The sequence below is a fragment of the Melitaea cinxia genome, chromosome 1, assembly GCF_905220565.1.
Source record: "Melitaea cinxia chromosome 1, ilMelCinx1.1, whole genome shotgun sequence".
NCBI classification, from domain to species: domain Eukaryota; kingdom Metazoa; phylum Arthropoda; class Insecta; order Lepidoptera; family Nymphalidae; genus Melitaea; species Melitaea cinxia.
This window is the reverse complement of record NC_059394.1, coordinates 3,948,042-3,960,423: the sequence shown is the minus strand read 5'-3', so window position 1 is coordinate 3,960,423 and position 12,382 is coordinate 3,948,042. Positions and strand designations below refer to the sequence as shown.

Below are 12,382 nucleotides of genomic sequence, written 5' to 3'. Positions count from 1 at the left end.
CTCGTCTCATGTTAAACGTCTTGTTTGTTTAATTTTTACAACTCTCTTTCATTTCCCTTCTTTAAGGTTCGTCTTTGCACTCCTTTGATCACAAAAATTAGAAACATTAAACGCTTTGTCAATAAATGATAATTCGCTTGCTTTTTTTTTCGTCATGAATTTTTCTGAGTTTACTTAAAATTTGCTCCTTAATCAGTGACAAGAAAAAATTGAGTATTATATAACTTTAACAAAGATATCGTTTTAAAAACCATTTCTTTCTTTAAAGCCGTTGCAAGTAATTGTTTGCTAGTAAGTTTTTGTGTGCTAGTAAGTTTTTTGTGTGCTTTATATACCGCTGTATGCTAATTTTCTTTGTGTACGTGATTTGCATGAACCAGGCGTGACCTGCCGGGGCTAAGAATAGACACGGAAGGAAAGCTGGCCCCGTTGTGCTACTGGAGTAGAGACACGTGCTCAACTGATTACACTGTTGATTGCTTCGCTAAAGCAGGATAAAGATTGGCTGACATCAAGGGTCACGTAAGGGCCGTCGCGTGCCGGCTCTACTCGCGAGAACTAGTGGCAAAGCTACAAATGGCCCTTTATTATCACACTATTTTAAAGTCGTGAGCTATAAAATGTAATACTCTATTTTCTAAATGAGACAACCATTTTACGTTCCCACTTTATGTTTCGTCTCTAGTAATTGAATATTCTGTTATGGAAATTTGTTGGCGTAATAATAAGTAACTAGTGGTCGCCCAGTGGTCGAAATTCGATACATAAAAAAAATATATGATCTCTGTGTGTGTGTGTGAGTGAGTGTCAAATATATGGTAGTGTGTGTAATGTCTTTTTTATTGATTTAATGTATTTTTAAGCATAATAAAAAAAAATATATTAGCATTCTGCACTCCTTCTTTTTATAAACTATAAGTGTGCGAAATTTCACACTCCCCGTCCGCGCAATTTTCGTAAAGAAGGGGTACAAAATGTTTGCTTCACGTAAAAAACAAAAAAAAAAAAATTACAAAAATTTACTCATGCAAAGGTTTTAATTACATCAGTTCAGACTGGTCATTCTATGTGGATTATTAGTATAATCTGTGTTGTGGATGATCATCATTTGTAGGTGTGGGTAGAAACAGAAAATTTATCACCTATACTCTAACTATGCAATTAGCGACCATAAAAATAATATTTGCTAAAATCCAATATAAACATTTACTTAAAATATCAAACAGTTTGATTACAAAATCTATATCTAAACTTAATATTTATCTGTTATTTGCAAAGTCTGTATATTTCCACGTTTAATCCAACAGTGGAAAAGTACATGGATTGTTGAACTGTGTCCGATCATTATCGATTTTTTTTTTATTATCTATCGCAATATCATGCAAACTATCAGATGTTATTGTAAATATTATTTTTCTGAAAAATTATCCAAAAATATCTTTCTCGCTTATCTACAATAATATTATTGAGATTATGAGTTGTTTGCTCGTAGGTAGGGGATTTATTAGATCGCTTTTCAAAATCCTCTTTAGAAGCAAGTTACGACTGTACAAACTAACTATAAAACTAAAAATGTAAGAAAATAACTATTTAAATATAACCGACAACTATACTGACTGAATAAAACTGATTAAAAATAATTGTGTTTGCTCGCAAACGAAAAAAAAACCGACTTCAATTACATCGACGAGTAATACAACGTAGATCGACGAAAAAATAGTCAAGTAAAACAACGCGTTATCAAAGATTACCCAAAAAGTAGTTATCAGATCTCGATAAAATTTATATGTAACCACATGATAAACATCAGCTTTCGATTAAATTAAAAATTATCAAAATCGGTACACCCAGTAAAAAGTTATTGCGGATTTTTGAGAGTTTCCCTCGATTTATCGGGGATCCCATCATCAGATCCTGGTTTCCTTATCATGGTACCAAACCAGGGATATCCCCTTTCTAACAAAAAAAAAAAGAATTATCAAAATCGGTACATCCAGTAGAAAATTATGCGGTACAATACAACGTAGATCGACGAAAAAAGCGTCAAGTAAAAACATATTATTAGATATAACTCGAAAAGTAGTTGTTAGATCTTAAATAAATTTAAATGGGACCAAATGACGCACACCACCTTTCGATCAAAATAAAATTTGTCAAAATCGCTCCACCCAGTCAAAGGTTCTGAAGTAACATACATAAAAAAAATATACTCGAATTGAGAACTTCCTCCTTTTTTGGAAGTCGGTTAAAAACTTAAGACTACAGAAACATAGGTTGGGTGATCAATTTGTAAGTTAATTACGATAAAATATTTGTAACCTTTGTATCTTACAGAGACATATGAAACAATTTAGTTACAAAGCGTACATTTAAAATATACTATTCCGGCATGTAGCTATCGGCCTATCAACTGCTTACGCATTTCCTTATTATTCGCACGATTTCTTTTTATAATAAAAACCAAATGAAATTGCCCTTAATCTTTCGTTCCCTTGGTTGGTAGTAATTGGTTTTTTTTAATCATAAAAACTGACAATCTTCTTGTCGTTGCAATAAATGTTTCTCATTTTCATTGTTGTAAACACTCCTGTACATAATATTTAAATCGTGTTATCCTTATATATAGTACCTACTGTATCCTTTTTTTTTCTTTTTAAATCCTTGTCATCGTGCCAACGAACTCTCTGAACACCTCTAATGACGTTTTCATTGAGGTCAATGGTCCTTTAGATATCGGGATAAGTGGGATGATTCGTCACATCATCACATGTCATTGTACACTTTAGGTCAAGAGTTTTACTTTTGTAATGACCCTCGTTTGTTTTCATTCGTTCGTCATTGCTTTTATCTCGTGCAGATAACTCTACGACAGCAATACCTATCTTCTTTGCATTGTTTTTTATTCATTTTACATTTACTACAAATATAGGTACATATATGTAGCTATAGATTGGACGAAGATTATATTAACGTCTGAACATCCCTAGGTCATGATCGTGATACGTACTAGTTTATCAGTTTATTTTTTATAGCTAATATTATTGGTAGATAAATAATATTTATAAAGTTCATATTGTAAAAGTTTTTATACAGATAAGAATAAACTAAAAAATACCTAATTTTAATTATGTGCTTAAATTTTAGCTGACGGTGAAATAGACTTTAGGCCCTTTATAATGTAAAATATTATCAAATAGATACCTGATGTGCAGGTAACAGAAATGATAGCATCGTGTAGCAAAGAATAAAGAATAAAAGTAATAAGTGTTGAACGAAAATATTACCTATTCGTAATGAAATTGCCTTTGCTTTGTTTTCGAACTAGCTTCATTAAAATTAAGCATTAGTCGTGAAGCGTTACGTTAAAAACTTAATTAGTTTATAGCTAGTAAAGAAATTCACGCTTCGTAAACACTTAACCATAACAGTCTTGAAATCGTGTCATATATAAAAAATATTAGAATTATACCCGGCGAGAGAATACATTAAGAATAACAAACGCAAGCCACTGTCATGACAATGTCAGAAAATATAGTTATATGGTTTTTAAATAACTCTTCTCGGCAAATGTTTGAGCAAATTTTTAATGTCATCTGCTTGTACGATGTAGTGATTAACAGTAGGTATTATGCGAACATACATTACTGTCATAATGTATGCGTGTAGTATGTAAATTGTGCTAAATGTTTATTCTCGTACACTTGTTTACTTAAATTTAAGTCCATGCCGACACTTTGTTACATAACAATTTATAATCGCTAAAAATATTTTTCAGACTTATATACTTTTTTTTCTGATTTAATAATAGCGAAATTTCACAAAAAAAAAAAACAATAACAAACGGTTTGTTTATCTTAAATTATAAACAAAAGAATTTACGTATTAAGTGTGTCGATAGTGGCACGCAAACATTCATCGTGCTATTTTTATATTCAATTGTACAGTATCGCCGCTGCCTAATATGGCGGTGATGTCACCCGAGCATAAAGTTTACGGTCGCCAATACTTTTTTGACTTTGCCTTGTTTAGCTATTGCACCAGTCAAACCTGTTCACCGTTGCTTATCTCACTTTGTTCTTCTGAAACGAATAAAAAATTTTGTTATTGTTTTTTTTTTTAACATGTATCTATGCGGATACTTGTTCACATCGAATTTGTACTTTTATTTGTCCTGTTGATATTTTATAGATTTTCTTGATAACGTAATGTAGTAATTAAAAGATAATGTATCATTTTGTTTGCGCATCGGATGATTATTAAATTTATCAATACGCAATTAGCCTAAATTGATAGTTTATTTTCGATCAATCAATCGGTTCTCATGTTTTGTTATGCATTAAGCTCCAGACTTACGGCATCTCATAGAGTAGTTTAGCAGAACCCTCGAGCACTTATTGTTTCCTTCGTTGCGATCACCGTTTAATGCAACTCAGTAGGTTCTGGTCTTATACCCTTGGGCCCATTATATCACCGCATTCTGTATTTTTTTACGTGACTGCGAAAAAGTTCACTGCACTCGCGTCGGGGACATTGCACCGTTTTCGATTACTCTCCAGCTAAATGGTGGTCCGCTGTTTTAATATCAATAAAATCATCTCCATCATCTTATCTCGTCCTCTTAACATATTTCTCGTGCTCGTTATCGTTATCTACTTTACCTACTGACATGTAAGCGTTGACACTATACATATAAACGACTGTTTAATTTATGCTTGTGCCATTAACGGATGAGTGATGCGCGTCTAATCGACAGTTTCCTGCAAGTCGTACGCAGGTTGTTGTTTCCATCTTAGAAATTATCGATGTGGCCAATTGACTCTCAATGTTGTTTGATTACAATTTACAATGGAGCTATCGGCGTCCCGTCAATATACGAGTCCGACGCAATACTGCCGAGTCAAACCGGCGAAATCCAGTATCATTGAAGATTTTAATTCTCCTCCTAATTGAAGGTCGCACCGCCCACGTTAATACGAGATCGCATCATTTGAATTATTTTTACTCGGTTCTAATAATAGTATCAGATTCAGTCCACCTTTAGTGTTATGTTCGGTTACAGGTGCACCTTGACTCTCGCACGTCATAAAGTCTAGATACTGTGTGGGTGTGTGAAAGATAGTTCGCTGAGAATGAGGAGACACATTTTTCGAATTGTATCGTGTATTCATTATCAACAACACTGTTGGTAAATAGCTTTAATGAGCAACTTTATATAAGTATATATTTTTATTTATTTTTTGATCGCGAGTTATCTCCGCATTCTTACTTTGTATTATCATATAAAATTACAACGATTAATTCCATTTGTCCTTATCGAGTCAAGTCTATTATAGTAATTGATGTGATCTAGCATAGAATAGTGACTAACCCTGTTCTATATTTTTTTTATACAACTAGGTCGGCTAAGAAGTGATGAACCTCACCTGATAGTAAGCGATTTTGATAGCCTATAGACCCCTGCAACACCACAAGTATCGCATGCCCGTTACCGAACCTACCCCAGACCCTACCCAGTAGCTTGAAAGCAGTGAAATTAGCTGTAATCTTCTGTAAGGTACTTCCTCAATCGGGATGCTCCAGAATTTGAGCAAGATATTTCCTGCTGTGCCCTAACTCAGACTACAATCAACACTATTTTTAATGTATCAACTTCTGCAAATAGTATATTGTTTTATTATCCTTCCACGTCCAAAATTTACCCTCAGCTGGTCACAATCGCTATTTTTGGTAACATAATTGGAGTCGGTTGGACAAAATTAAACTCTTTTAAAAATTCTTCGACGTTAGCCTAACATTTGGTACACGTAATATATTTGACACTTTGTTCTTGTTATTTCTTCCTTTTCTTTGGCATTCAAGAGTCAATATCATTGGCTGTTTCAAATTTATCTGAGTCGGAACAGATGAGATGTTCCGCTTCCTCGGGGTCGAAGAAATCAATGACTCTGAGGGATTAGGGGATAATAGCGGAATCACGGACATTTCCTGGATCCGATCCATCACTTTCATTCTCTCACATCATATTAAACTTGAAATCCGGCAAATATTAATAATTTATAGATAAAACAAAAAACATTACTAAATAAACTAATAATATTTCAACCATTATGCAATTTTTTGTTTTTGTTTATTTGATACGAAAAACTTTATATTAGGACTAAACATAAATAATGTAAAAGTAGAGTCTCCTTGCGAAATATTATGTTTACTTATATCTGTGGATGGAAAAATATATAATAAGCGTTGGTACCAAATCTAGATATTTTAACCGCTGTCTGAGTTATAAATATGAGTTAATAAATATTCTATATCTCACTAGGAATCGTGTAATTTACATTATACATTAAAGCAACTCTACACAATACCCGTAGAAGTAAAGTACAAAAACGAGCTATATAAACCCAAATTATAATTATTCATGAAGTTAAGAACTTAACAATAAGCAAGTTATTATTTTTCGTTGTTTGGTGTAAATTTAAACATATAACACGTACATCAACAATCTTAACGTAAGAGCTTTGTTGATATCGTTGTTGTTGAGACAGGGTCCACATGCGGATCGCGTGGCGATGACGTGTGCGCCGCCATTTTAAATAGGGCATGCGCGCGCGCAGACTATCAGTCGCCTGGTAGGACGCGGAGACGATACTCGATCACACCACTCGCGAGTCATATTGTCCTCAGTCGCCTTTTAGCCGTCGTTGGCTTGTAACGCGTATCTGGTAACCCTGAAAAACAAGTTCAACTCGCAAACATGATTGATGTTATTAAACCTCGTGATGCTTGTCTCTACGAGATCAGACAAAAAGGACAGAAAACCCCTTGCTATGTGGTCGTGCCAGATACAAAAGTACGTTAATAATTTTTAAATTCTGTTTAATGTGGGACATTTAATTACGTCTGTGTTTTAAATAACTACGCGTCGAGCTGTCGACCTTAATTTTATAAAATATCTTCGTGTTTCGTAAATTTCTCGACGATTGTATTTTTAATATTCCATGTTTAATATCTTATCGAACAGTGCACTTATTTATCATCGATCGAATTAAATCATAAATTATGTTGTGAGCCCAAGCCGTTTTTAAGTGATTAAAATTATTTTAGTGTGTATTTCGAAGTACAATAACAGTATTTTTTTATTGTTGCAGGATCTGGTTAAGAGCCACTTGATGTTTGCGGTGCGCGAGGAAGTGGAAGTCCTCAAGGAGCGCATCGCCGAACTTATGGAGAGGATTAACCAGCTCGAAGTGGAGAATAGCTACCTTCGCGCGCACGCCAGCCAGGATACGTTGGCTCAGTTACCGGCCGCGGGCGCGAAGCCTCCGCCGCAGCCCCAAGGCCCGCAGCCCCCGGTGTCGTAGACCGGCGCCCGGAGCCTGTGACCCCGCCCACCAGCTCCGGCCTTGTTATTATGGCTGTGCTATGTTAATTCGTGCGTTAACAAGGGCCGCGCTGCCCGTCGAACCGGCCGCCGTGAGCCGTTTGCGTCTAGTTAACCCGTCGACGCTGCCCAACTGCGGCCCCAAGACATCGCCCCGGTCGCCGAGCCTCTCGTACTATTATGCTTGGAATTATAGAAATATACATTTTTCTGTTATTTAATCTTTAGGGTGTAAAATCGTGCTATCCGCCGCGCTTTAGCTACGCGTCGCGGCAACGAGCCCGTCTAGTTGACGATGTATGGCAATATTTCTCTTTGGTTAAACGTCTAGACATCGCTATCCATAACGTATTCCATATAAGAAAGTATTTCTTAAGTCTTCTGTTTATAGCGATATAAAAATATTTGAATATATCTACACATTGAACAATGACTGTTAATTTATTTTCTATAATTTTATTAGGTACCCTAATTTAAGTTATTTATCGAGTTCTATCGTGTAACATTTGAAAATGACATTGTTGTGTTATGTGGACTCGGTCCGTACGAGCCCGGGTGCGTTCGATTCACCCGTCGCCGAGGGCCAGCTGCCGAGATGAACGGAATGACTCAATAGATTGAACTTTTTTCTAATTGTTTCTTAACTTTATACGACAGATATATAAAGGCTTTGGTTGGTTGGACGTATACGAATAAGATTCCTTCATCTCCGCTGTATGTTTCTAGTTTTCTATATTAACCCTGAAATATAGCTGCCAAATAAATAAATTATCGAAATCAAGAGTTTTTCCTAAAAAAAGAAAAAAACTACATTGACATATTGTAATTAATTTACTAAAAATCTTGTTCTTGTTGAATTACAGATGTCATCTCTATTAACTTTAGATCAAATTATGAGGTCACAGTCGAATCGAAAAATAATGAGCAATTTTTTTCGACACGTAAAATCCTCGGCAACTAAGCCTTCATTATCGATCAGTATTTAATACTTTGTAATAAAACTAAAAAAGATATATGTTCATCGCCCCAAGAATAATGATCTGTTTAGAAGTTCTTGAATGTGTGGATTTGTCATTTAGTTATACTTTTAATTGTTACAGTTAATATAATGTTTGGATGTATTCATCTGTAATTGATGTTAGTGTAATAAGGCGTTAATTAGTCGTTGCGGGGAGGTAGCCTCGTCTACGCTGGCTTTAGTGAATTTGCACGCTGAAACTAAAAAAAAAAAAAACTATTTCTATTCCAGCCTTATACTTATACGAATAGAACTTATAGCGATTTAACATTGTATTTTTTTTAATGATTAAAATTGTTTGTATATAGTACAAGTTGTAATAGAATCGTGAGTCGGAATGTAAATAATGAGAGTGTTTGAAGGCAAGAGTCTTGTCAAGGAAGGATGTAGGACGCTCCGCGAGATGTGTCTAATATAAGAAAATGAAAATGCTGTATTTAAAACGCTTTACCGTTTATAGTTGATTAATCGAACAAAGTGGCTGAGTCTGGCGTATCGTATATATTGAATTGATTTATTAATATTCTATACGATGGCAGCCCAGCGACTGTTACTATCGATAGATTAGTTTTGTACAAGGCAACGTATGTGTATAGAAGTTTTATGATGTCGTCTTTATTATTGTGAATATGCAGTAATTTACTCCATTATTAGATTAACAATATATGATTCTGATATTGTAAATATACTGTAAACAGAATGTCCAATATAGCTTATGTTGACCAGAAGGTTCCTCGTACCCAATAAATGCAAAATTAATAGAATGTTGTTTGTTTTTCTCCTTTACTTATTTATACCCTAACCCTCTACCTCACCTTACCCTACTAAAAATGTCAATTTATTAAGGCGTATACAAAAAAATATATATAGGTATTCTCCATAGTAGGTATTTTTTTTATTTACCGTATTTAAAAGATCCTTTAATTAATATGCTATTACTATTTGACTTTGTAAGTAGAATTTTTAGCAAAAATAATATCAAATATTTAAATAATATCACTTTTCGAAGAAGTTGTAAGCAAAAAATCCTTAAGACTGTATCGAGCAAAAATGGCTCGAAAGGCTGTCCGGGTTAAGTAGATAGCAAGTAAAATATTCTTATAATAGGCATCAAATATACCTTGTTGGCATGAAAATGAAAGCCTTTACAATTACACCGAACCCAATTTTTAAAATAATGTGTAGGTATAGTGATATACACATCTAAAGTAGGACAAAAATCGAAAAAACTATGTCCGCGTTTAGTTAATATTCAACGTCTAACAGTCAAAAAAATATTTTAAGTTCGATTCAATCAATTTAGCAAAGTTTACACTACAGTTTGACCGCATTACATTTTGGATGTTTTCTTACAATTATTTATTGCGATTTTTTTAAAAAGTGACTGTTTTTCCCCATACATTATTACTATGGGCGCACGCAATCGCACCTAATTCGCGACGCGCGCTTCTAAAAATTCAGTCGCTCAGCAGAGCTCAAGGAGTGGTCACGTCAGTTTGCCGAGCGACGCTTCCTAAATATTCATCGCGATCTAGCGTGTGCGTATACAGCGGCACAAAGCCAAAGGGATTTATGTATACTTTTTAAAATTTTGATTTACTAGATCATATTTATTGATGTTCGAAAGAATTTAATATTACATAGTTTTTTTTGTTTTAGTGGAAATGGGGAAGCGAAAAGACAAATATTTTACGAAAAAGTGTAAAACTTTTTTTATTTTGATTGTTTGCTTCCAGAATTCATTGACTCTAGGTTAGATAGACAAATGGAAATTAAAGAACCAGACTATATTCTTAATGCAATAAAGGAAAGAGAAGAGAAGATAATAAAAAAAACGAAAAGCAACTAAAGAACAAGAACAAATAACTAAAAGAAATAAGAAGTAAAGAATCACAAATAACATACCGAAAAATATAATATATAAAAATGATATTGATATTAAATAAATACTTGATTTTAAATCTTGTTTCATTATTTAATATTTCTACATATATAACCTTCGTTTGAAAAAGTTATCAAATACTAATTTCTGTTTTAATAACAAAAAAAATATTTATTATTAAACTGATAAAAAGTTATTTTATTTTAATCTCTATAAATAATATTATTCACTATTGTATAAAGAATTTAAAAAAATAGAAGAATTTATATTTTATTTATTTTTTTAATATATTTTTCATGGGTCAAAAGTACCCAAATTTGAGATTTTTCGAACATTTAAAAGTCCATATCTCTAAAAATATTAACTTTATCGTAAATAGTCAGGAACTTTTTATTTGTCTTTCAATAAAGAATATTTAAAAAAAATCCGATTGAATCCGTTCAGTAGTTTTGTCGTGATTGAGTAACTAACATCCAAACCTCTCCACAACACTCCAAACACAATTCCACATTTATAATATTAGTAAGATAAGATTTTTTATTTGAATATATTACGGGCTGTACAAGATTGTGACAATATTTAATACACACAGTTTTCACTTCAAAAATAAACTATAATTGTGTACCTATATTTACTTACAGGAAAGCAAAATTTACTTGTAGTTTTTGTATGAAAGAGGTCCTAACAAACATCCATCATTACAACATTTACTTTTTGTAATACACATACAAGCAAAATACTAAAATTCTAAATTTACTAATAAATGTGATTGCGAAAGTGATTTTACATGAGTTACTTCGTTTTACCGCGCTACCGACTGATGGCCGGCTAAAAGGCATGGCTGTGTGAGTGCGTTACGCACACAAGCTGTAAAATACCTAATTTGCACCAGCGTCTTGCGCTCGACGCCCTCTTAAACAATGACAATTCATCTACTGGCAAGTTTAAGTTCTGCATTTTATTTAGTCTGTTTTGTAATCGACTTACGTTTTTTTTTTTTAAAGATAAGCTTATGCGCGTTAACGTTTCATGAATTAAAATTATCACTTTTACTTATTTTAATACTTTTTGTCACTTTGCTATAATTTTAAGTAAAATGTATTAATAAGTGGCTTAAACGCAACAAAAGAATTATTCAATCCCAGTTTTAAAAGTACACCTTGCGTTCAAGAACTCAATAGAATCTGGGGATGAAAATACCTATTAATGCAAAACACGCAGTTTAACAGTGCGGACTTGCCTAGGTTTGGAGGAAGTCTCGCTAAATGTGTAAAAAAGTATTTAAAATAATAAAAAAATTAATCATAAAGTATTTGAAACTAATATGGCATTAATTAAATTTACAAAACATACAATAGATACATTAGTGAATAGGTATGTATATGTTTTGTAAAAGTAAATTTTACCATATTATATGTGTTTTATCGGCGTTCCCGATACAAATTACATACAGATGTTTTCACAAATCAGTAACAAAATATATTTTCAAAAGCATCATTATGATTCCGTTATTTTGCAATATATAAGATTAGGCCTCGTAAAAACAATCAATCATCCACAAAAAAAATCAAAATATTATCTACTTTGAAATATCAACGCATATGATAGCGCCATCTAGCGTCCATTTTGTGGATAAAGTAACCTTATTATGTACCATAGATGGCGTTAAAATAAACTGTAAAAGTTTCTACATAACAAGATAGATGGCAGGAAACCAATAATTGATACAATAGAAATCTGAAAAAATACAGATTTCTACATGAGGCATATCACTACTAATGTGAAGACAAAACAATTTGGTCTCAAAATTTGTAAAAACAGAAACTAAAATTATTAAAAATAGCAACGAGTAATATTTTAATATATGTAAAGAAGATTGTCATATAAATAATGTATGGTTTAATGGCCTCTCTGCCTGCCATTGTTTTGATTCCTTCAAACTATAATTTTCACCTACTCGTAACTAAACTAAGTTAAAGCGCTAAGTCTTAGCGTTAGCAATCTTATCAATATTACTTATTTGCTTACGCTATTTTTAAGACGTTGAGTAGAATTTGTTGAAGATGAATTTAGTTGAGAAGATAAATCAATGCGTACTTTA

General features: G+C 33.0%; 1 protein-coding gene and 1 long non-coding RNA gene across 2 annotated transcripts in view; one reads left to right on the top strand and one right to left on the bottom strand.

The window, feature by feature from the left end:
- LOC123655435 (protein bunched, class 2/F/G isoform-like) overlaps positions 1-9,160 on the top strand; it is a 176,244-nt gene extending 167,084 nt beyond the window's left edge. Inside the window, exon 7 of the mRNA XM_045591251.1 lies at positions 7,149-9,160. Coding sequence (XP_045447207.1) covers positions 7,149-7,361 — 213 coding nt within the window. The 3' untranslated portion in view covers positions 7,362-9,160. The remainder of the gene's footprint in view (positions 1-7,148) is intronic.
- LOC123655470 lies at positions 3,567-4,691 on the bottom strand. The gene is made up of 2 exons (XR_006743408.1): positions 4,354-4,691; positions 3,567-4,079 (listed from the first exon to the last, which is right to left on the bottom strand). It is a non-coding gene; the product is annotated as an uncharacterized LOC123655470 (long non-coding RNA).
- Positions 9,161-12,382: the final 3,222 nt, after the last annotated feature.